General features: G+C 40.8%; 1 protein-coding gene across 5 annotated transcripts in view; it reads right to left on the reverse strand.

The window, feature by feature from the left end:
* Positions 1-26,455, reverse strand: part of SLC30A7 (solute carrier family 30 member 7) — a 96,006-nt gene that overhangs the window by 7,428 nt on the left and 62,123 nt on the right. For 2 of the 5 annotated variants that reach the window (XR_011390547.2, XR_016210819.1), the window contains exons 9-11: positions 19,449-19,539; positions 13,333-13,482; positions 6,338-6,429 (exon numbers count right to left, since the gene is read on the reverse strand). Coding sequence is in view for 2 of the 5 variants with exons in the window: in XM_089300262.1 (XP_089156388.1) it covers positions 9,869-9,883; positions 13,333-13,482; positions 19,449-19,539 (256 nt within the window). In the remaining 3 variants the exon portion in view is untranslated. Of the gene's footprint in view, positions 1-6,337; positions 6,430-9,753; positions 9,884-13,332; positions 13,483-19,448; positions 19,540-26,455 lie in introns of those variants that run through there. The other 3 variants (XR_016210818.1, XM_008264812.5, XM_089300262.1) reach the window with 2 other exon arrangements.

Here is a 26,455-nt window from a genome sequence, read left to right on the forward strand (position 1 = left end):
CCCATGATAAATGATAAATGATTAGCAAATACTCCAAGAAGTGTAATCATGTATTGGTTACTTAATTATTTTACACTCTAATTCCTGTCTTCAATTTTGAATATAAACACGTTCCACAGGAATACTGCTCTCTAAATTGTCCCCATCTCTTCTATATTATCAGTTTGCCCCTCTCAAAATGGATCATTTCTATTAGCATGCAAACACACAAAGATTTTTTCTATCTGAAAAAAATCTTGGCCCTACATTCCCTTTTGGTTATAGTCCCAATCTCTTCTTTACAGAAAACGTCCTCAAAAGTGTTATCTACATTTTCTGTCTCAATGCATATTTTCTTTTCTTTTGAGCTTGTTTCCAACCTTCTGCTTCCCACCAATTTCCCCAAACCATCAGTCACCTCTCCAAGTTGCTTATACCAGTACTTAATTTTCAATCTGCACCTTACTGCTTAACCTCTTAGCAAGAATGTGGATGATTACTTCCTCCTACTAAATATCTTGTCACCTCTTAGCTTTCAGAGACTATTCAATGATTGTGCTTTTATCTCACAGCTCAATCTGACATATCCAAAGGCCCATCCTCCTGTCTTTTCCTACACTTGTTACCTAAATGACCTCATTTAGTATCATCCATATGCTTATACTTCAAATTTCTATTTCTAGGCTGGAATATACCACATACTTTACATTTCTGCTTAGATATCTGCAACCAAACTGAATTCCATCCCTCCCTCTCCAAACTGTTTATCCTATAGTCTTCTTCAACTCAATTCCATCCTTAATATTGATCCAGTTAAAGACCTTTTCTCCTGTCACCCCAGTATTCAGTCCATTTTCAAAACCTGTTGGTCTTATCTCCAAATCCAGAATCTGACCACTTCACATCATCTCTACTGTTCTCAGCCAGTCCTAGCCACTATCACTTCCTGTCTATAGATTTTCTTTTTTTTTTTTTTTTTATAATAGCTTGATCTGCCTTGTCATACCCCTGCTTTGCCTTCCACTGGTCTATTCCTAAAACAGCAATCAGACTGACATCACTTTCTCCTTCAAACCCTGTAACAGTTTTTCTTCCTTAGTCCTTACAAGCTCAGATTGCTTACAGTGGTTAACACAGACACAGCATGGTCTGGCCCCTCAATACCTTTCCCTTGGTTCACTCTGCCACACTGGCCCTTCTGCCTGAAGATGTTCATCAAGATATCCACATGACATACCACTCCCTCTGTTGTCACAATCTATTCAGACAACAGTGAGGCCTTACCCTGAGCACTCTGTAAAATGCATTCAACTCTTCCAACCAATTCCAGACAGTTCTGTTCTCTAGGAATTCAATAGTGAACAAAACAGATAAACCAAAAATCCTATCTCACCACCACCACCCCCAACTCTAGCCCCCTTTCTCTGCCTTTCAAATAAAACAAGTAAATAATTGCCCAAAAAATCCACAAAAACCAAAAAACATGCCCTCACATAGTTTATACTGCTGAAGGCTATGTGGAAGGGGAGATGATAAATAAGTAATTACAGCATGTCAGATTTTAAAATCCAAGAATAGTTTTTCATAATACCAATTTTTCATGAACTTTTTGGAGACCTTTATGTATGCATGGAAACTTTTCTGCACCAAAGCAAACTTGCATTTAATTTCATTTCTATGAACTTTTTGCCATTTTGTTGTTATATACTCTAAGACAAAAAAGCTTGGTTCAAGAGCAGGTATACACCTCCACATTCCCAATCTCCCTAGTCTGCTCTCCCTGCCCTTTCTTTCCTTATGATAGAAAACTTACTCACTAAGTTTATAATTTATCTCCCACTATAACATTCTCTCTGCAAGATAAAGGATTTTGACTGTTTTTTTTTTTCACTGCCGACTATCAGAACCACAAGTAGTAAGCAGCACACAATAAATGATCAGTGAGTATTTGTTGGATGAGCTGAAATTCTACTAATTTCCTTCTTTCAATCAAAAATGACTTTTGTAATTAAAGGAAATTCATAATAAGCCCTTCCTTGGCTGCACTTTAGAATAAAAGGTAAACTGTACTATTTAATAGGAAGGAGAAAGCTGGACTGGATGTTAAAAAATCTGTAACACTACTTTCTTATATATTTATGGACTCCTCAGAACACTGTTTTCTAGTTTGGCTTTATTCTGGCATTCAGGTAGGAGGGCTCTGCACTTAGGAATGTTGACAGGAGCTGATTGAGTGGAATGAAAAGCTGGAGAGATCTTAGAAGCTTGCCATCAGAGAGAACAAAGTGTATAGTCAGCTTTTTGCCCCACTTGGAATAACAAAAACAAAAGCCCTCCTGTACTAGGTTAAGGCTATCTTTTATCAAATTTGCAGAGACTACTACATTTAATAGTACCCTCCCCTTCCTTAAGTGGCTTGTGGCTGAAAAAGGAGATAACTTTGTATGGTCTTCAAGAGCAAATTAAAACCCAATCTCAGTTTTTCTCATTTTCAAAGTCTTGATTTATACCAACTCTATGTATCTCACAGAATTGCTATTCATTCATCCAATATTTAACAAATAGATCCTGGAGGATCATATGTGAATGTATGAGAAAAGATTTTAAATGCTATAAAAACTATCACAAATTATGACTGATTACAATTGTATGATTTGATTTACTGAATCCAGATGACCCCTGAAATAACTGTGCTGAGGAACTCTCTTGCAGAATTCTTATATATCTAACCTTAAGAGAAAATAAAACTATTGTCCAAATAGGCAGTTTTAATGCTTCTCTCAACACAACTGTTAATGAAAGTAAAATGGGTAAAATAAATTAGGCTCCTTTTTATTGTCTGCCATTTTCCCTACCCCTGGTCTTAAAAAAGGGAAGATGATAATAAGAAATGAAGTAGCCCAAGGCAATAAAAAAGAAAGAAGAAAAACAAAGAGGCTAGGTAAATTATCTTTGCATAATCATGAGTTAATTACTCAAGCTGATATCCTTCCCCTGAGGGACTACAGCTTTCCACAAAAGCTCATCTAACAGTGAAAAAAAAAAAAATATTTTGCTTCATCCATGTGTCCCAATAGCACCAACTTCCAGTTTTCCAGCTTTTCCATTTCCTTCTTTCAATTTCCTTCAAAGTAGAGAGAAACATGGACTTTTCAAAGAATTCTAGGATGAATGCCAAGGAGGTTTTCTGCAGTTGACTCATGCCCCAGTGACATGGCACCTACTCCTGCACAGCATAGTAATGCTCAACTCCTTTAAGCATTCTACCACGAGAATAAAACCTCACTGGGTGTCCTGAGAATCATGTGCAAACCACTCAGTCAACACTTTTTTAAACAAGAAAGACAGCTAGCTATTTTGAATACTTACATGTTCCTAAGAAAAGAAATGTTAACCTGATGACACAAGCTTAGACTTTTTTCCACAAATACTCAATGTTGTGGAAAAGAGAACAGATCAAAGTTAGAAAAATAAATACCAATAGAAAATTACTGATGTGTTTGTACTCTTTACCAATCAGAAACTACAGAAAATTTCTACATTTTTTTTAAAAAAGATTTATTTTATTTATTTATTTGAAAAAGTTTTATATATATATATATATATAGAGAGAGAGAGAGAGAGAGAGAAAGTCTTCCATCTCCTGGTTCACTCCCCAAAGGGCTACAACAATCAGAGCTGAGCGGATCTGAAGGGAGGAGCAAGGAGCTTCTCCCCGTGGATGCAGGGGCCCAAGGGCTTGGTTCATCCTCTGCTGCTTTCCCAGGCACATCAGCAAGGAGCTGGATTGGAAGTGGAACAGCTGGGGCTCAAACCGGCACCCATGTGAGATGCCGGTGCTACAGCCTGGGACTTCAACCCACTGAGCCACATCGCTGGCCCTTCTACATTACTTTTCGAATGAAAATACAAGTGTAATATTAACCATTATCTCTTTTAAAGTTAAGTCATCTTACTCATCAATTTGCAGCCTGAATCATAGCAAATCAAGGAATGAATGTGACTACATTTCAAGTTGAGAGTAACTTAGGTCCGAGTTTCTTTTGTCTTGTGAGGACCAACTGACTTGTTAAGTATATATCCCAGAGCCTAGCACATGGTGGGCTCTCCATAAATGCTAGCAGCTTCAGCTATTATTATTTCCATCAACATCAACCTACAAATGAACACTTAAACCATACAGATTAATTAAAAATAGCAAACCGAGGGGGTGTGTTTGCTGTCACATCCTCTGGCTATTTACTCCAACCTCCTCAGGAAGATGGGTTCTGGTGGACTTCAAGTATATACATGAATAAAGATAATGGAAAGATGGATAAAGAAAAATTAAAGAGTGGGTAAGCCAAACCAACATCTAAATAAGTTAAAGCACCCTACAAAGAAGAAAAAAATGGAAACAGTGGGGAAATGTGATTCAGCTGTAAAAGGGTAGATACTCTCTCCTACTCTCTGCCTTCACCCTTGAGCAGGGTTGGATTACAAGTCTTCCCTCAGAGACAGGAAGGGATTATGAACCCAGGAGAGTACTGGAGGTGGAAGGGCTCTGAAACTTGGAGCACTCCCATTTGGGTGTGTGAGGTTTTTGAGTTCCTTCCTGAGTACCAATATTAACTTCTATTTTAAGGCCAGAGGATAGGACACAAAGAGTTGAAGCAGGAAGCCGGGGACTTAGCACCTGAGAAGGCATACCACAGTTGTAATGCGTGTTATCCTTGACAGTCTTTTATGCTGTGTGGAACTGAGGAGGATAATCAACTTCAAGCATATTGTAGATTTTTCTTTTACTACATTCTAGATTTTTTCTTCAAACATATTCTAGAATTTCTCTTTTATGTGTTTTCTTCTAACAATATTATGTCAAACAGGAATATGAAAAATTTTACAGACAGTAATAATTTTAAAGTATGTTACAAGAATGAATTAATGGATATTGGCTAATTTACAACAAAACTAAAATGCTAAACAGCTTTTCTAATCCAATATCACACTTCCTTTTGTTACTCATATAGTACACACAAAAGAGAAACTTCATTTCATCAATTCCTAAATAATTCAGTTTCTTAAAAATTAGGACAAAGAGGGGCAGTCATTGTGGTGCAGTAAGTTAAGCCAGTGCTTGGATCAATGGTATCCCACTGAGCACCTAGGATCCAGTCCCACCTCCACTTCTGATCTGGGTCTCTGCTAAGATACACCCTGGGATGCAGTATATTCTGGCTCAAGTACTTAGGTTTTTCCATGTGGGAGACTTGGATGGAGTTCCCAGTTTCATTCTGGCTTCAGCTTTGCCTGGTCCAGCCCTGGATGTTGTAGATATTTGATAACTAAACCAGCATAGATGGAAGATCTCTGTCTTTCTCTGTGTCACTCTGCCTTTCAAAGAAATAACAGTAAATAAACATTTTAAAAAATTACAGCAAGAAGAGGATTTTTCTGGGCCAGCAGAAAACTTCATAATTTGAAAACTGGACTATCATGTAACTATTAATCCCGAGGGAATCAAGTACAACAGTGAGTTCTAGTAATTCACTTATATTAATCTATATTCATACATGGCAAGCCATTTTATTTAGCAGTTAGAGATTATCTGATAATTTGACAAAATGAGATGAAAAAGGACAATGCTTAATACACAGTTCTAAAATAGTCACAAATCTAGTTTCATAAGCAAATTAGAAAATTATAATAAACTTTTGATGATGTTGGTCTTTTCAATTTATTCTTATATAAATTTTAACAAATAGATTTTAAAGAAAAACTATGAGTTAAATTCTAATTTAAGGTGAGTTGTAAAAATGATACCTAAAAATGTAATAAACTGCGCCAGCGCCGCAGCTCACTAGGCTAATCCTCCGCCTTGTGGCGCCGGCACACCAGGCTCTAGTCCCGGTCGGGGCACCGGATTCTGTCCCGGTTGTCCCTCTTCCAGTCCAGCTCTCTGCTGTGGCCCGGGAGTGCAGTGGAGGATGGCCCAAGTGCTTGGGCCCTGCACCCTGTGGGAGACCAGGAGAAGCACCTGGCTCCTGCCTTCGGATCAGCGCGGTGCGCCGGCCACAGCGCGCCGGCCGCAGCAGCCATTGGAGGGTGAACCAACGGCAAAGGAAGACCTTTCTCTCTGTCTCTCTCTCTCTCACTGTCCACTCTGCCTGTCAAAAAAATAAAAAAATAAAAAATAAAAAAATAAAATTGGCATTACCTCAGCTGATAAAAAAAACTTAAAAATATTCTTCAGGACTTAGAATATTCAAACTTCAACTGCAGTTTGTAAAACCAAAGAAACAGTTGAACAAACTCTCAAATTCAGCCACTTTATAATACAAAATTTCAAAAGTTACCAAAAGACCCTTCTTCAACCTACTTCAGTTATAGGCAGGCACTGTGCACAGATACATGCACTGAAAATCTTGCATGCTTCATCATGGAAGTCAAAATGTCACAGACTTATAGCATCTGTTAAGAAAGAGACCTAGTTGTTATCCTAATTACATAAATTATTTTATTAATATATTTCCAAAGGAATCTATCCATATATTTTTCTTTTTTAGAGGAGACTATATAATTTACTGTTAACATCCTGAATTTAACTTAACTACATTTTATGTTCCATTGCCCATGTGTGAAGATATGATGTCATTATGGAAGACAATATGGAGATTCCTCTGAAATTGGAAAACAGATCTATGATGTGACCCATCCATCCCACGCCAGGGAATCTACTCAAAGGAAATGAAATCAACGTATGAAAGTTATCTGTATCCCCATGTTTACTACAGCTCAATTCATAATAGCTAAGATATGGAATCAACTCCAAGGTCCATCAACTGATGAATCAATAAAGAAAACATGGTTGGGGCCGGCGCTGTGGCATAGCCAGTAAAGCTGCTGCATGCAGTGCCAACATCCCATATGGATGCCGGTTTGAGTCCTGGTTGTTCCACTTCTGATCCAGATCTCTGCTATGGCCTGGGAAACTAGTAGAGGATGGCCCCTGCAACCATGTGGGAGACCTGGAAGATGCTCCTGGCTCCTGGTTTCAGATCCGCTCAGCTCCAGCTGTTGTGGCCATGTTGGGAGTGTACTAAGTGTACTAGTGGATGGAAGACCTCACTCTCTCTGCCTCTGCCTCTCTGTAACTCTGCCTTTCAAATAAATAAATCTTTTAAAAAAGAAAACATGTTATATATACAAGATGGAACACTAATCAGCTGCAAAAAAAAAAAAAGAAAAAGAAAAGAAAAGAAATTGGAGGGCCAGCACTGTGGTGTAGAAAGCTAAGCCTCTACCTGCAGTGCTGGCATTCCATTTGGGCACAGGTTCCAATCCCAGGTGCTTCATTTCCCATCCATCTCCCTGCTAATGTGTCTGGGAAAGTAGAAGACAGCCCAAGTCCGTGAGCCCTTGCACCCATGTCGGAGAACTGAGAGAAGCTCCTGGCTTTGGTCTGGCCTAGCCCTGGCTGTTGTGGCCATTTGGGGAGTGAACCAACAGATGGAAGATCTCTCTTTGTCTCTCCTTCTCTCTTGTGTGTCTGTGCCTTTGAAATAAATAAATAAATCTTAAAAAAAAAAAAAAAAAGAATGAAATCCTTTTGCAACTGGCAACCACTGTTTAATGAAAAAAGCCAGTCCCAAAAAGACAAGTATCAGATGATTTTCCTGATTTGTGGCAATATAGAGGAGAAAAAAAATAATGTATATGAGCAAAATTGACATTTTGAGATTTGATTTACAGCCCTTGTCTATACTCTTGAGGAACAGTGGTTTTTGTACTTACAACTTGTTGAATTCCTTATTTAGTAGAGGGTTAAACTTGTGATTATAAAATAAACTGAAAGCATGTCATTGTAAAAATTAAAAGAAAAAATGCGAAAGGAAGGAGGTGGGGGGGGGGGGTTGGGAAATATCACTATGCTCCTAAATCTGTATACATGAAATACATGAAGTTTGTTCACCTTATATAAATAAAAAACCTGGCCCAGGGGTACCCCAGACCTGAAGTGAGGGAAGGGAAGCCCTGCTCCCAGCAGGTAAACCACGGGGAGGCGCAGATGCACAGCTGACATCTGAAGGGCCAGCCTCTCACCTGTGCTTGTAGGACACCGTCAGTGGTTGGGGACTTTCTCTCCCCAGGTTTAGCCCAGAACAGCCAATATTCTCCAGAGGATACAGAGTCAGAGGGAGGGGAGGGGCTGTTCCCCGAGCACACCCTGCTCCACACTTAGCTCCATGGACAAAAGCTGGGTTGAAGATTTTTGTGGGCCAAGGGACCAGCATGGCCTCTGAGCCCAGGAGGGCCACAGACAGGGGCTCACAGGGGCCCGCCCCATCCACCTGCCAGCGGCCCCATCAGTTCCTGTGTTGGGGGCTGCTGCTGACTCCACTGCCCCCTTCCAGACCCTGCCCTCTGCAGGCTCTGTCTGCCCTGTTCAGCCGCTGCCTCCTGGGTTCTGGGGATCCATGGTGTGCTCCATGGGAGTGGAGCTCAGTCCCAAAGTGTGGCTGGCTAGGCCCTAGCCGTGTGTCCTGCGGCCCCTCTGCAGCCACATCACTTGTGGAGGGGGCTTAGGCCCACAGAGAAGAGGGATATCCCCAGATGGAGGTGAGGGCAGCAGGGCTGCTGCTGGCTGGGGCGGGAGCAAGGGGGTTGAGGGTCTAAAGGTGAGAAGGTGCAGGGCTGACCCCGTTCTGTGCCACAGGATCCTCACATGAGTTAGGGAACCAGTTCACAGAACTGTCGCTAGGAAAGGAGGGATACTGAGCCCTGTGGTGTCCACACTCACTGTTGGGAGCACCAGGGCCTGGAGTTTGTGCCATGGCCCCCATTGTGGAGGACGCTGGGAGCAGAGCCTGCATTGGCACCTAGGGGTCCCTCCTGTGCCACCCAGAAGCTGCTCCAGTTGGAGGCTCCCCAAGAAAGTCACATCCCACCCCCAGGTAGAAATCTCCACATGGCCATGTCTATGTGTCTAGGACTTTATAACCTCAGTGCTCCCTAGTCTCAGGACCCCTGCTGGCCGCCTACCAAGCTCTTCCTTGGCCTCATCTGCCTGGCTATGTCCACTCACAACCGGATCACTAAGCAGGACCACAGAGGGCTACACCTGGGCCTGGATCTGGACCTGGGAGCCGGCAGCTGCCCAGAGGGCTCTCTATGTCCACTTGGGCCTGGGACCACTGGTCCCTCTAATGTGTATGGGGCCTGAGGCTTGCTCACCACCTTCTCTTCCCAGTGGGCTGGCCCCATCCTGCTCTTGGAGTGGGAAGGGCACCTCCCTTCAGGACCAGTTGTGTCCGTGGCAGTGGTGGGAAGGGCTCAAGAAGACACCCAAGGAGGTTTCGGGGAATTCCTGCGCAGGGGACAGGGGCTCTGAGTAACTGAATCCTCCCAAACCTGCTGGGGTCCCAAGCTCTCCCACGCTTGATGACGTTGCCCTTCTGTGCTCTGCCTCTTGTGGCTGGAACCTCCTTCCCTCCACAGCTGCTGTGACTACCACTGGCCCTACCGGTCTGGAGCTGTAAATCCTGGGCCTCTCTTGCCCTCCTCAGGGCCCTCTCCCACCAGAGGCCTTGGACTGGGAGCCCATGTGTATGCACGTGTACCCAGGTATCTCCCCTCCGGCCTGTCTGTATAGGCACATCACAGCTTCTCCACCCTGGGCCAGGTTTCAGGTTCTGCACTAAGGAGGTCTGTCAGATATGCAGAAACAGCAATGAAGCTGGACAGCATGAACATGTCCCATTAAACTCTTAATAAAGGAAATCACCCATACCCCTTAAACTGCAGCGGCCTAGAATCTTTATGAAGCATGTTAGGATGTAACCCAATTGAAAACTGCAGTATCAGCACATCTTATCACAATTTGAAATTATATCATCATCCTCTTTTCTTATTAAAAAGATGAAACCTTAAAAAAGTTCAAAAAATTTTCAAACAAAAAAAAGAAAGGGAGGGGAGGGAGGGAGGAGGGAGGGAAGGGAGGTAGGAGGAAGGGAGGAAGGGAGAGAGAGAGAGAAAGAAGTGTTAGTAAAATGGTGCCGTATTATCTGGGGTGCCATCTCAAGCCCCATATGCTATCATAGGTTCTGGCCCATCACCATCTTGTACAATAAGCTTTGATCCTAAGCCCAGCCTAGCTTACTAGAAGTCAGGTGTCCAAATGGCCCAAACACAGGGGCCAGCTCCACCCCCACCCTAACATGATTCACTGCTCCCACTTCTTCACCTTTGAAAAGCTATGTTAAGACCTATTCTAGTATAGGCTGCTATTCTCTTGTGCATGGGGAGGCAGCAGGTCGGGTTTCCCCTATCCGATAATAAACCTTCTCCCTTACTCCAGTGCTTGGTGTGTTTTGTGGTGGCCTTTCAGATGCCTTTTCAGACCAGGATCTCCTGTCAAAATTGCTCTCCTCTCAGGGATGTGAGCTGCTTCAGGATCCTGGACTTCTACAACCACAAAACTCACCCCTGGACCTCCTTCTTCGCCACCAAATGTTCTGCGATCTCCATCCACACAGTGGCCCTCCAAAATTCTGATATAAAAGCAGGGAACAGGGAATTCTCTCAAAGTGACCTTTACCACGGGTTGTGGTTCCACTCTACTTCGTCTCAAAGTCCTGATACCAGGCACCACAACCTCCTATAGGCTTTATGCCTCCCAGGGGCATTATGCCTTTCCACAGGCTTTGTGTCTTTTACAGGCTTTGGGCCTTGGGTAACAGTGGGTGCAGGTGATGACCTGACCTTCTGCTCTGCCCCTTACTTTCCTCATCAGACTGCTGCCATGATACTGGGGATGCCGGCTATCCGCCAGTCTGATCCCACTGGTCACTATGGGAACTTTCACATCCTGTGTTCCATCCGATTCTCCTCTTGGTTGTCTTCTAAATAATTTAGTTCCTCTCAAATTGGTCCCAGATCTCAAGCACGCATTGCCTCATCTTTCTTTGTAATCAGGCATGGCCCATGTATGATCTTGACAACCAATCCAAATGGCCGCTTAACAGCATGTTTGACCCCGACATTATTCAAGATCTTTACCACTTCTGTGAACATTCAGGAAAGTGGAAGGAAACTCCTTCTATCTAAGCCATCTCCTATCTCCATTCTAAACCTTCTCTTTATACCTCATGTTCTCCAACTTAGGTTTCCCCCACTCAACAATAAACCTTCTCCTTTACCTTGGTGTTTGGTGTGTTTCGTGGTGACCTTTCAAGAGACAGCAGAGGGGAGGAAAGAAGGGAGAGAGAGTGATGGGGGTGGGGGGCAGGCAAACATGCACAATGTGATAGGTATCATAGGACAAAGTAATTCTGCCCAGAAAAATGTTAAAGGTTCTACAGAGAAAACAACCATGGAACTGGACCTTTAAATTAGAGTAGGATTTTTGTCCTACGTAGAAAAGTGCAATGTTTGATGGGTTTGGAGTATAAAGGACATGGCAACGAAAGACTTGAGAAATTAACTGGGTCATGTCAGAAAGTTTGGACTTTATCTTGGTGACCACATCAAGTTTTAATTTTTCAACTTTTTATTTTTAAAATATTTAAAGCCAAAGGATAATACAATACCAATGTACTCATCACCTATATTCAATTATCATTAACATTTTGCCACATTTGCTTTATTCCTCCACATATTTATCTGTAATTTTTCTTTTTGCCAAAATATTTGAAAATTAGTTAGACATTCTTATTCTTTAGCATTAAATCCCTTGGGATATTAATTCATAAGAATAAGAACATTCTTCTATAATCACAATGCCATATCGCATCTAAGAAATTAACACTTACATAATTATATCCAAATTTTTTTAATTACTCATTAATTTTGTGGCTTTTTTTCTCCCAATTCAAGATCCAAACAAGGATCATATATTACATTTAATTATCAAGTTTCCTTACATTTAGAATTATCCTCCACCTATTTTTTCCTTACATGACATAGACATATTTTAAGAATCTAGGCTAACAGTCTTATAGAAGTTGTCAGGTTGTTTGCTCATGATTAGGTTCAAGCTAAACATATTTGCTAGGAACAACACACAAATTACATCCTAAACTTCCTATGGCATCTCAGAATGTCAGTTTTCAATCACAGGTTTTTAAAGCATAGAAACAGATTCTCCATTAGATCTATGTGTTAGATAATTCTGGCAGCAGTATCAATGTCTAGGTTTTTCTTTACCAAATGTTTCTGGAAAACTAGACCAATAAAAGAATTTGTGTATTTTCTTTAGATGCTATTGACATGATTTTGTTTTTCCAATATATACATAATACCATAACAATCACCTTGATTATCAGTCATACAACCCATTAACTCAGAGCCACACAAGCAGTTAACTGTTATAAAATCTGGTTGCAGACCCTACACTGACTAATTGATGATTCTAAATAAACTCAGGTTGAGTAGTCCTAACCTGAAAATCCAAAATTCGTAACACTTTAGAATTTGGATTTTTCAGATTACAAATGCTCAAGTTGTAAAGTCTACGGAAATTTGCCAGAATTTTAAAAAATTCTTAAGTTCTGGTCCTAAATATCCTTTCACTTAAAAGATATTCAACCTATATCAAGAAAAACTCAACAGCATATTAAATTATTAACATTCACAGATAATAACTATGACTTTGATAACAAAAAACTTAATAGTCTGCTTTTAGCTAATGTCCCAACAAAGTAGTATTCTTATTTCAAATGCTATTTTAGAATTCTTGGTTTCAAGGGCTGGTACTATGGCAAAGAAGGCCAAGTCTCTGCTTGTAGTGCCAGCATCCCATATGGGAGCCAGTTTGAATCTTGGCTGCTCTATTTTCCATCCAGCTCCCTGCTAATGTGCCTGGGAAAGCAGTGGAGGATGGCCCAAGAGCTTAGGCCGCTAAACCCGTGTGGGAGACCAGGAAGAAGCTCCTGACTCCTGGCTTCAGCCTGGCTCAGTCCTGGCCACTGTGGCCATTTGGGGAATGAACCAACAGATGAAAGATCTTTCTCTCTCTCTCATCTTCTCTCTCTGTTATCTCTGCCTTTCAAATAAATAAATAAATCTTTAAAAAAAATTCTTGGTTTCAAACAGCATCTAACATGTCTTATGGGAATGAGCAATAAAAGGGAATCCACTCTTTCTTGAAGGAAATCAAATCAGCACAACAAGGAGCAAATTGGAAATATCTTCCTTAAGAATATGAATTAAAATGAAAATCTCTCAAATTTTATTCTGTGTTAAAAAAAGTAGTTTTATGCTTACTTCATAGTTCAGTAGCACATGTACTTAATATTCTAAATAGCAGACACTTTGAAAACTAGTAGATATAATGAAATTTAAGACACTTAAAAAAAGTTAGCAATAAAGCCATACCTGAGTGAAAATGTTATGTGTTTGGCTTAAAATCCACCTGGCATCAGCATCAGGTGCTACTACTAATTTCAAGGTCCCAACATAGACATCAGAACATAAAGTCCAGAAGTGCTGTTCTTGTAAACTGTAAACGCCTTGTAACTGCTGCACCTGAAAAACAAATGGCAGATATTAACATCATGCTCTAGTTAAGTGCCCCTCAACACTGAAATTATTATACAATTTATCAGTAAATATGGACTCTACCAATTTCTTTGACAATAACTTACAGGGACCTGCATTTCTTATGCTTCCTCCTCCTTTTATATCCCTTTTCATCAGCTTCCTCACCTCCTTGGCATTCTTTCAAAAGCAAAGCACACTGTTCTCTCAGAATTCTTGGCTATTGTCCTCAGCCTGGAGTATTGTTCCTCCTCAGATTTCTACAGGATCCACTTTGTTTGGGTCTTTACTGAAGTCATCTTAGTAAGCCCTTCTCTTGCTACCCTATCTGAAATTACAATGCTTTCATTTCTGCATTGCCTGCTTAGTTTTATTTTTTGGCTTAAAACATATATAGTTTTAGATAACTGATATACAGTTTCTTGACTCTCTCCTGCAGAACTTAAGCTCAGTAAAGTCAGGAACTTTGTTTTGTATCTTCGGCAATTGAGACAGTCTGGCCCAAGTAAGTGCTCAGTAAATAATATATTAAATGTATAAAAATACAGTTTTGAAAATCTAGACAACATAGATACATTTAACGAAATTCAGAAAATGTTCTAAGAAAAAAGTGAAAGTGAAAGTGAAAGAACCACTAAAAATTGAAGTGACAAAAAAAGCTGTTTTTCAGAAAACCCTCAGCCCTAGGGAGCAAACTGTCAAGGAACAGACAACCTCTGTCTTAGTTTTTGGAGAAAACAGAAAAGAGCTGCTATTTTATATTGGTAAGAAAGAACTTTGACCTCCAAATTGAATAAAGTTAAGAAATCACAAACCAATTATCTTATGAATTAAAATTACATGCAATAGTGCATTAAAAAAAAGGAACAGATCATGTCTGAGGTTCAGTTTATCTCAAAATGGAAAGAAAGGTTTAACATCAGAAAGTCTGTTAATGTTATTCTTCAATTTATAAAGAAGAAAAATCACAAATCATTTTAAAAGAGGTATTAAAATTATTTAATAAAGCTCAACATCTATTTGTTACTAGATAAAAATGATTAGAAGGAAGCTTCCTTAATAAAGGCCATCACCCTGCAGTTTATTGTGAAAAAAAAAATAACATACATACATACATAGATACATATATATACATATATAGATAGATAGAGAGAGAGAGAGAAATAGAGACATGTATTTAATAAACTGTCCCTTTCTCCTGCACCATTACAGTAACTGGTTCTACCTTAAAATCATAACCACGAAGCTTGAATGGGCAACACTTTGCTTTCAATAACTCAAAAGACCTTTCTATATTTTTTCTTTTTTCCCACTAGCCTTCTAATCTCTCTGCATGATTACACAGCCTTATGAATTGAGAGAAAACAGAAATACATAGAAAATCCCTTACTGTTTCACCAAATCTACCAGTTAACTGTTAGATATGTCAGCACTTTGTGTCTTCCCTCAAGGGATATAGTATCCCTGCTCCTATCTACAATTAATCCATCCATTTTGCTTTGGGCTTTATTCTTCTTTCACCTTCTCAAGAACTTCATTCCTTAATAATCTCTTTTACTACTATATCAACAAATTCTTTCTCTATGTTGGATTGTTCCTATCAGTAATCACATGCTGTTGAACTGTGCTGTGCAATACAAAAATCACTGGATACATGTATTTATTTAAACGAATGAAAACTAGGGCAGGCTTTGTGGTGCAGTGGGTTAAGCAACATTTGGGATGCCTGCTTCCCATACAGGACCACCAGTTAGAGTCCTCCCTCCTCCACTTCCAATCCAGCTTTCTGCTAATGCATCTGAGATGACAGCAGATGGTGGCCTAAGCGCTTGGGTTCCTGCCTCCATGTGGGAGACCCAAATGAAGTTCCTGGCTCCTGGCTTTAGCATGCCTTAGCCCTGGCTAAGCCCTGGCTGTTGCAGAGATTTGGGGAGTGAACCAGTGGGTAGAAAAATCTTTCTCTTTTTCTCTATCTTTCCCTCTCTGTCATTCTACCTTTCAAATATAAGGATAACTTAAAAAAAAGGGGGGGGTGAAAACTAAAGCAAGTTTAAAAAAAATCCAGGGTTTGCCTATTCAATAGTGCAGATTTTAGTATATTTACATGCATTATCTTGGGAATGTTCAATGTGATAAAACTGTTCTAAAATATCCTATTTTAAAAGCAAATACTCTCAAAATTTCATCCAAATCCAAGCTATCAACTCATTTTTCTGCTACCTTTAACAATAATATTATTGAAAGGAGTTATTAGTAGCCACTATCTCTACTTCCCCAATTTATTTTCTCCTTTATCTACTCAAATCATGATCTTCCCGCCATTTGCCACTGAAACAGCTCTTATTAAGGACAGTAATGATGTTCATGATGCCAGTCAACAATCATTTGTTTGCTCTTACCTTACTTGACCTACACAGAATTATTCAGCACAGTTGATCAATTTCTACTTCAATTCTGTAACACTACCATCTTTTAGTTTCCAGCTCCCTTACTAATCACTCCCCTTCTTGATTTTCCCAACCATGATCCAAGTCTAGAGCTAAGAGAATAAAACTATAATCTCTCCTCTTACAGTCTTAATGTTTTATTTTATTTTTTTTTTACAGGCAGAGTGGATAGTGAGAGAGAGAGACAGAGAGAAAGGTCTTCCTTTTGCCGTTGGTTCACCCTCCAATGGCCGCCGCGGCTGGCGTGCTGCGGCCTGCACACCGCGCTGATCCGAAGGCAGGAGCCAGGTGCTTCTCCTGGTCTCCCATGGGGTGCAGAGCCCAAGCACTTGGGCCATCCTCCAGTGCACTCCCGGGCCACAGCAGAGAGCTGGCCTGGAAGAGGGGCAACCGGGACAGAATCCGGCGCCCCGACTGGGAATAGAACCCGGTGTGCCGGCGCCGCTAAGTGGAGGATTAGCCTATTGAGCCGCGGCGCTGGCCAGTCTTAATGTTTTAGATGTTACTCCTATGTCCTTTAATTTCCAGATCTTCATATCCAGCTATTTAACAAACATGTCCCCTAGAAATACAATAGGCATTTAAATTTTAACATATCAAAATAAAATTCAATTGGGGGTGCCATTTTCCATCCTCAAACCTCTACCACCCCAGCCTCAATCTACCTAGTATCTACCAAGTTGTGAGTCAATACATCTTTTTCTCTGTTAATATAATTCACCTCCACAACCATCCCAAATGTACTTTTTTTTTAAAGGGTCTGTTCCTGAACACGTGCTCGCTCGCTCTCTCTCTCTCTCTCTCTCTCTCTTTTTTTTTTTTTTTTTTTGACAGGCAGAGTGGACAGTGAGAGAGGGAGAGACAGAGAGAAAGGTATTCCTTTTTGCCGTTGGTTCACCCTTCAATGGCCGCTGCGGCCGGCGCGCTACGGCTGGCGCATCGTGCTGATCAGAAGCCAGGAGCCAGGTGCTTCTCCTGGTCCCATGCAGGTGCAGGGCCCAAGCACTAGGGCCATCCTCCACTGCACTCCCAGACCAGAGCTTGCCTGGAAGAGGGGCAACCGGGACAGAACCCGGTGCCCCGACCGGGACTAGAACCTGGTGTGCCGGCACCGCAAGGCAGAGGATTAGCCTAGTGAGCCGGGGCACCGGCCCCAAATGTACTTTTTAAAAAAGACTTATTTATTAATTTATTTGAATGGCAGAGTTACAGAGAGGCAGAGGCAGAGAGAGAAGTTTTCCATCCACTGGTTCACTCCCCCAAATGGCTGCAACAGCTGGAGCTGTGCCGATCCAAAGCCAGGAACCAGGAGCTACTTCCAGGTCTCCCACATGCGTGCAGGGGCCTAGGCACTTGGGCCATTTTCCACTGCTTTCCCAGCCCATAGCAGAGATCTGGATTGGAAATGGAGCAGCTGGGACTCGAACCAGAGCCTATACGGGTTGCCGAAACTGCAGAAGATGGATTTATCTAAGCCACAGCACTGGCTCCCCCAAAATGTACTTTTATCTCCTTCACACAATGATAGTCTAAGCCACTTTTTTTAATTTAAATGATAAAAGCCTCATGACTAGCTTTCTCAGTATTTATTTTCCCTAGAATTTGTTCTCTATATAACAAGCAGGATAATCTTTTAAAAATATAAGATTTATGATACTTTCAGTACCCTAAAATTCTCAATGTTTCCCACTGAAGTAGAGTTAAATCTCAGCTTCTTATAAGGTATACCCCTACAGGATCTGGTTACTGTCATTCTCCCCAACATTTTAAGTCACTCCTCCTTTTATTTATCATTACATTTTAGCCATAATGGCCTTTTTTCCTGTTCTTCAAACCCATTAAATTAGCTCCAGCCATAGCATTTTGTATTAGCATTTTCTATTGTCTGGAACATTCTTCTCCAGGATTTTTATATGGCTAAATGCTTCCTGTCATCAAGGTTTTAATTTCCTTGACTATGACTCCTTCAGTGAATCTAATGTAGCCATCTACAAGGCTACTGCATCACACTATTTTATTTCTATAATGGTAACTATCACTAATGTGTTCTTGCTTATCAATTTAATGTTTAGTGTCTGTGTTTTCCCACTAAATTGTAAGCTCAGTGAGAACTTGTTAGCCGGCGCCGTGGCTCAATAGGCTAATCCTCCACCTTGCGGCGCCGGCAAACCGGGTTCTAGTCCCGGTTGGGGCGCCGGATTCTGTCCCGGTTGCCCCTCTTCCAGGCCAGCTCTCTGCTATGGCCAGGGAGTGCAGTGGAGGATGGCCCAGGTGCTTGGGCCCTGCACCCCATGGGAGACCAGGAAAAGCACCTGGCTCCTGGCTCCTGCCAGGATCAGCGCGGTGTGCCGGCTGCAGCGGCGGCCATTGGAGGGTGAACCAGCGGCAAAGGAAGACCTTTCTCTCTCTGTCTCTCTCTCTCACTGTCCACTCTGCCTGTCAAAAAAAAAAAAAAAAAAAAAAAAAAAGAACTTGTTTACCACTATGTCCCTAGTGTCTTAGAAGAATATGTGGTACAATATGTGGTACAAAGTAGCAAATCAAAAACCATATTTTGGAGGTTTCAATTAACCTAGAGTTTAAGATGACTGATTGGGATGTTCCTGTCAGTGACACTGACAAGTGTCTAAGTTTGATACCCGCTTTGGCTCCTGACTCTGGCATCCTACTAATGTAGACACTGCGAGGCGGTGGTGATGGCTCAAGTCATTGGGTTCTTGCCATTCATATGGGAGAAGTGGATTGAGTCCCTAGCTTCTGGTTTCAATCTTGGCCCAGCCCTGGCTCTTGTGGGCATTGGGGGAGTGAACCAACAGATGGGAGTGCTCTCTCTCTTGGACTCTCAAATAAATATTTAAAAAGTGTATACTGAATAAATATCATCTGCTCTTCACCTTGTGTCTTTTAAAAGAATTGTCCAATTTAGGCTGGCGCCGCGGTTCAATAGGCTAATCCTCCGCCTTGCGGCGCCAGCACACCAGGTTCTAGTCCCGGTAGGGGTGCCGGATTCTGTCCCGGTTGCCCCTCTTCCAGGCCAGCTCTCTGCTGTGGCCCGGGAGTGCACTGGAGGATGGCCCAAGTGTTTGGGCCCTGCACCCCATGGGAGACCAGGATAAGCACCTGGCTCCTGCCATCGGATCAGCGCGGTGCCCTGGCCGCAGCGCACCGGCGGTGGCAGCCATTGGAGGGTGAACCAACGGCAAAAAGGAAGACCTTTCTCTCTGTCTCTCTCTCTCTCTCACTGTCCACTCTGCCTGTAAAAAAAAAAAAAAAAAAAAATTGCTCAATTTCTAGAAGAGAAAAATTTCTATCACATTTTCTTTGATAAAGCTCAATATTTTCAGATGATTTTATTCTGGTTTGCATAAATGACATTTATTGTCAACATTCAATCTTGAATGAAATACTAAGTTACACATGGATTGCACCCATATTTATGAAAACTGAAAACCTTAAACAGTTTGGAAACAACGTAAAATTCAATGGTTTGGAAGCTTTGAAACTCACCCTCTGATAGCACTGAGGCAGAGTATTTTCCAACAAAGGAGGAGTTCTCTGCATTAATACTCCAACAGATTCTTTTAAGAGAGGAATGACACTAAAAGAAGAAAACAAATTTGTTTATTATTACAATTCCATCTTTGAAGAAAGTAAAAATATACTTCCCTATTATAGAATGTCAGATTTATCAGAATAATAGAAGGAAAAAGAATCCACTATGGTCAGTGTTCCAAATTTTTCACATTATCACTTCTATCAATGTAGAAGAAACTAAACATAAAACTGAAAAATACTGGATCAATTAAAATCTAAATACAGCAAGTATTTAACTGTTATTCAAAATATTACTCCATGTGGTCAGAGTCTTCCAAGATAAATAACCTATCAGGTCAACTAGAAAATAAATATTATTAGATATTTACATGCATTTATCTTACTAGTACAGCTAAAGGAAACAAAAAAAATACTAGTATATCAGTTCAATATCTTTCAAAATTTTTTATTTATCAGTTATATTTCACCATTTAAAAAACATAGGGGTGGGAATTCAGCCAAGTAGTTAGGATACCCATATCCGAAGTTATACTGCCTCAGCTTTGCTCCCTCCTCTGCTCGAGCCCAGCTTCCTGCTGATGCACAGCCCAAGAGGCATTAGGGTCCTTGCTACCCATCTCAGAGACCTGGACCTAATTTCTGGCTCCCAGCTTTGGCTTGGCCAAAATCTCCACCCTTGTGGGCATTCAGGGAGTGAGTCGGCAGATGGGGGCTGTGTGCGTGTGTATGTACCTCTCAAATGAATAAATACAATACACACACACACATTCACACTCATACTCTCACACAGATACATACCTGGCTACAACCACAGAGGTAGTAAACTCAGTGTCCCTAAGGATGCAACCCCAAAGTCTGCATCTGTGATATAGCTAGTCCTCAACCAGTTTTTGCAACTACTGCTTTAAGATACTTGGATGATTAAATGTATATAAAACAATTAATGGTCTAATGAGAGTGACTCCAATGTAATGACTTTCTGAGAGAGATCTGCACTTGCATATTTATGGCAGCACTATTCACAATGGCCAAGAAACAGATACAACTTATGTGTTTATTAACTGAAGAATGGATAAAGAAAATGTGGTACAGAAACATAATGAAATACTATTCAGGCCAGCGCCGCAGTTCAACAGGCTAATCCTCTGCCTGTGGCGCCGGCACCCCGGGGTTCTAGTCCCAGTCGGGGCGCCGGATTCTGTCCCAGTTGCCCCTCTTCCAGGCCAGCTCTCTGCTATGGTCCGGGAGTGCAGTGGAGGATGGCCCAAGTCCTTGGGCCCTGCACCTGCACGGGAGACCAGGAAAAGCACCTGGCTCCTGGCTTCAGATCAGCGCACTGCGCCGGTCGCGGTGGCCATTGGAGGGTGAACCAACGGCAAAAAGGAAGACCTTTCTCTCAGTCTCTCTCTCACTATCCACTGTCAAAACAAAACAAAAAAACACTATTCAGCCATTATAAAGGATCAAATCTTGTGGCCAGTGCTGTGGCATAGTAGGTTAAGCATCTGCCTGCAGTGCCGGCATCCCATATAGGACGATGGTTTGTGTCTCGGCTGTTCCTCTTCCAATCCAGCTCTCTTTGCCAATGGCCTGGGAAGGCAGTAGAAGATGGCTTGGACCCCTGCACCCACTTGGATGTCCCAGAAAAATCTCCTGGCTCCTGGCTTCGGATCATCCAGCTGCGGCACTTGCAGCCAATTGTTGAATGAACCAGCGAATGAAAGATCTCTCTCTCTGTCTCTCCCTCTTCTGTAACTCTGTCTCTTGGATAAATAAATAAATTTTTAAAAAATAAAAAAAGAATCAAATATTTCATACGCAACAGCATGGATGGAACTTGAGGTCACGCAAAATAAAAAAAGCCAAGCACAGAAAGGCAAGTATTGTATGATCTGATCTCACTCATGTGGAATCTAAAAATGTTGATCTCATAGCAGGTGAGATCAGAATGGTGATTACCAGAGGCTGCAGACAATAGCACGGAAGGAAGGATGTGGAAAGCTTATTTAAGAGATACTAAGTTACAGTTAAATAGGAGTAAGATCTGTTAAGTTGTACTGCGCAGTAGTGTAACAACAGATAATTATAATGATAACAGGCTATATATTTTTCTTGAAAAAGAAGCTAGAAGACTCTCAAGGTTTTCACCATAAAGAAATGATAAATGTTGGTATGATGTACCTTTTACAATATATATAAACATATACCAAAATATCACATGGCACCCCATAAATATGAACCCTTTTTAATGTGTCAATTAAAAATTTAAATATTAGGGAAAAAATAAAGATTAAAATGCTTTCCAGGTAATCCCAATAAGTCAGAGTGGTGACTGTTCTTGCAGTAGACTGAGAGGTCAGATATAGCCAGTTCTCACTGTTTAAGCTTACGGAATCTCAAAATTCCCAAAGTAAAACTTTTCCTGATAATGGACACAGGAGGCAGAGATAAAGGAACATATGCCTTTCAAGGAAGGTCTCATAGAAAAAGAAGCTGAAGTGTACCCTAGTGGTATTTGTGACAGATGGAAAGGAATGAAATGAATCAAATGAAGACTTACAGGAAAAGAGACATGCTTATCTTGCTCAATATTATATTCCCAAGGAGGCCCATGATAATTGCTGAGTGAATAAAGGATATATATATATATATATATATATATATATATATATACAGATATTAGGTGCTATGAATCTGGATTAAAGAAAAGGACACAGGAAAGAAATTAGGAAACTGTTCCTGATTTCCTTTAAGTGTACAGTGATAAGTATTTGGATAAGCAGGACAACAATAGAAACAGAGACAAATAGGAAAAGCAAACAAACAGAAATAACTGGTTACTGGTTTATAAATCAAAAAGACAGGGACACTGATGTTAAGGACAAAACTAGATTAGTGAAAGCATGCAGGGGATGGCAGTAATAATGATAAAAAGCTCAATGTGAACAGGAGTTTCAATCATATTCAAGTAAAAACTTCTTTAATCAATGATTTAAGAACCAAGAATAATTAATCAGATGTCATTCTTAATTTCTTCTTCTCCCTTCTGTTTCTTTTTTTTTTTTTTTTAAGATTTATTTATTTGCTTGAAAGTCAGAGTTACATAGAGAGAGAAGGAGAGGGGGGGGGAGAGAGAGAGAGAGAGAGAGAGAGGTCTTCCATCAGATGATTCATTCCCCAATTGGCTGCAATGGCCAGAGCTTGCCAATCAAAAGCCAAGAGCCAGGAGCTTCCTCTGGGTCTTCCCACAGGGGTGCAGGGGCCCAAGGACTTGGGCCATCTTCTACTGCTTTCTCAGCCCATAGCAGAGAGCTGGATGGGAAGTGAAGCCGCCAGGACTAGAACCAGCACCCATATGGGATGCCGACACTGCAGGCGGCAGCTTTACCCTCTACGGCACAGCACCGGCCCCTCTTCTCCCTTCTAACCCTCAAGCTTAAATCAAGTTCACATGATTTCACATCCTAAGTATTTTTCCACCCACATCATCCTTTCCCCTTCATTCTACTATGCATGTCTACAACAATCCCCATTATCTTTCACTTGGATTATTATAACAGCCCCCTAAGTGGTTCCTTGCCCTCTAATCTTATTTCCTCATATCTACTTGATAGGCAGCTTCAAAGATGGCTCCCAATGACTTTTGCCCTTAGTATTCATGTAATCTTGTGTAATCTCCCCTTGAGTGTGCATCTGCATAGGGAGACAGGACTTAGTGACTCACTGCTAATGAAATGAGTATAGTAAAAGTGATCACTTGCAAGAATAGCTTAAAAGACCCTACCTTACATCTTTTTACTCTCTCTTGCTCTCGTTTGCTCCCTCATTGCTGCCATGTTCCGAGTTGTCCTATAGAGAGTCCTGTGCAACAACCAAGGGGTACCTTTAAAAGGAAACTAGACCCTCAGTCCCATAGTTAAAAGGAACCAGCAACCACTAGAGTGAGATTAGAAGGGGATTCTACTCCCAAGTAAGTCTTGGAAACAATGACTGAAGTCTGGGATCCTGACTGCTACATTCCATGAGCCAGAAAGCTCAAGAAGCCATGCCCATATTTCTGGACTATAGAAACTATAAAATAATAATGTGCAGTATTTCAACTACTAGGTCTTTGTGTAATATGTCATATATCAACAGATAACTAACACAATCATTCTTTACAGAACTATTGGATTAATATATCATATGAAATAAATATCTGACCCTATCCCTTCCCCACTAAAATATGTGTCAAAAGCTCCGGGTTGCCTTTGGGGTTAAGGGCAAGCCCTTCAACATGGTATATTTTTGGTTCTGAGCCCCTCTGGCTATACCTCCTAATCAATCCTTGCTTCGTATTTTAAGCATTCCAAATATAAATACACTTAGGCTTTATCTTATGTTGTTTCTTACTTATTAACTATGTTTTATGCTGTAACTTTTGCCTAGAATATTCCTCAAATGACATCAGCCTGGCTTAAATTCCTTCTTTAAAACTCAAGTGTCATCCTTTTAGGGTATATTTCCTGATCCCAAACTGTCCTCCAAATTGTCTGACATGTCCTCTCTATGCTCCTAAAGAAAATCTGATACTTACAGCACTATTACATTGTCTGTGCATGATAACTACCAGCTTGTATTTCACCTCCCTCTGAACTGAATGTGGTTTAAGGTGGGCAATGTGTTTTGTGTTCATAGCATCTCAGAGAGTATTTAGCAAGTAAATATTTATAGAACAGAATTTATAGCTGAATCCATTAAACATAATTAATTTTTAAGTTTAAAAAGCATACTTAAGGTCAGGGTCAATACTAAATCTTGCAGAATGTATACAGTTATTAACAGTTAAGAAAAATTAACAGTGAAAGCAATAAAGGCATACTAAGTGAAGTATCAGGAAAAAAGAATGCTTTTTCAGCAGCAGTTGCTGCCACAATGAAGAAAATACAAACAGAAAAAGGCCATTAGATTAAACGATAAAAATACTGTTTGAGACCTACTATTGTGCAATTTCAGGAGGAATAAAAGCCACGTTGGGGGAAGTTAAAGGAAAAATAGGTGGAAAACAATTGTACAGTTAAAGAGCTTGACATGGAGGAAGACTGTATTAATTCACCTCAACTGAAAGGAGGTATCTTTCTATCTCTTGTACCGTTATTAAATAAATGAAGATTCCTGGGTTTACAAAAAAGTCAAAGGGAAACATGACAGACCAATACAGTACAATTCAACTGTTACAACATATTCTTTTCTTCTTTCTCCATCCTTTTACTTAGGAAAAAGAGTGAGTCTTACATTTTCACATGCCAATTTAAACATTTTTGTTTTCCTATTTCCTTTAATGTACTTTAGAGGCACAAAAATTGGTTCTTTTTGAATTACTGTTTGAAAATTTTAAAAATTATTTTTTTCTAACTATGGATATCCTAGTTTCAAATGTTTTAATACTTCTTTTCCAATCTTTATCCCAAGGAACTGCTAATAATGTCTAACTATCTGAGGTGAAGATCATGACACTGAGGTACTAATTCTGCTAATACTGCGGTGCTAATAGCATTGCACAAACTGAATAATCTTCCAGAATACAAGTTTTTTTCATCTAAAAAAGGAGGGAATGGATTAAATGAGTATTTTCTTCCACCTTCAATATATTTTTAATTCAGTAAGAAAAAGTCTTCAAATTACAAACTACTAGAGAGGAAATATATTTGCAAATTAAAGAATATAGAAATTGTTATTAGATACTAGAAAAGGAAGTAATGTCACCAAATGATATAAGATTTACTCCATTAATTAGGTAAGCCTGCAAATTCAAAAAAATAAAAAAGCAATCAAAACAAAGTAGTTATCAAATACCTACTGTATACTTAGTATCAGATTTTTTAGAACCAGATAGGATCTTACTCTGTAGGATCTTACTCTGTTGTTGTGAAAATGGAGACCAAGAGCCCCAAAGTAACTTGTCTGAGGACATCATTAGTGAGCAGGTAAAACCAGAACCAGAATAACTGCCTTTAAGCCCAGTTTTGAAAAGCTTAAGCTGGGTCTGGAGCTGTGACACAGCAGGTTAAAGCCCCAGCCTGCAGTGCCGGCATCCCATATGGGTGCCAGTTCAAGTCCCAGCTGCTCCTCTTCTGATCCAGCTCTCTGCCATGGCTTCGGATCAGCTCAGCTTTGGCCACTGCGGACATATGGGGAGTGAATGGAAGACCTTGTTATCTCTCTCTGGGTCTACTTCTCTCTGTAACTTCCCTGTCTTTCAAAATAAATAAAATAATTCTTTAAAAAAAAAAAAAGCTTAAGCTGACATTTACTATATGCCTATCACGTGCCACACGCATGTTAGACACTGAAAATAAAAGTGCAAATAATATACTATACCTAGCTTCAAAGTAATTTATAACTATTTTAAAGATTTATTTATTTATTTGAAAGACCAATTTACAGAACGACAGAGAGGAAGAAAGAGATTTTTCATCCACCGAATCACCCTTGAATAGCCACAATAGCCAAGGCTGGGTTGGGCCAGGCAGAAGTCAGGAGCTTGGAATTCCATCCAGGTCTGCCACATGGATGGCAGGGACTCAAAGCACTTGGGCCATCTTCTGCTACTTTCCCAGGTGCATTCTGGGTCAGAAGTGGAACAGCTGGGACTTGAATCATTGCTATTAGGGGATTCCAGTGTCACAGACAGAAGCTTAACCCATTGCATCATAATGCTGACCCAACAACTCTTTTTAAAAAAAAGCCTATTGAGGGCCAGCAGATTAAGCTGCCACATGTGACATTAGCATCCCACATGGTAGTGTGGGTTTGACTTCCAGTTGGCTTTGCTTCCAATCCAGCTTCCTGCTAATGAACCTGGGAAGGCAGCAGAAGATGGCCCAAGTGTTTGGGTTCTTGCCATGCACATAGGAGACCAGGATGGAGTTTCTGGCTCCTTGCTGGGGCCTGTCCCAGACCTAGCTGCTGTGGTCATT

This window comes from Oryctolagus cuniculus, chromosome 7, assembly GCF_051225735.1.
Source record: "Oryctolagus cuniculus isolate XC-2025 breed Fujian yellow rabbit chromosome 7, ASM5122573v1, whole genome shotgun sequence".
Taxonomy (NCBI): Eukaryota; Metazoa; Chordata; class Mammalia; order Lagomorpha; family Leporidae; genus Oryctolagus; species Oryctolagus cuniculus.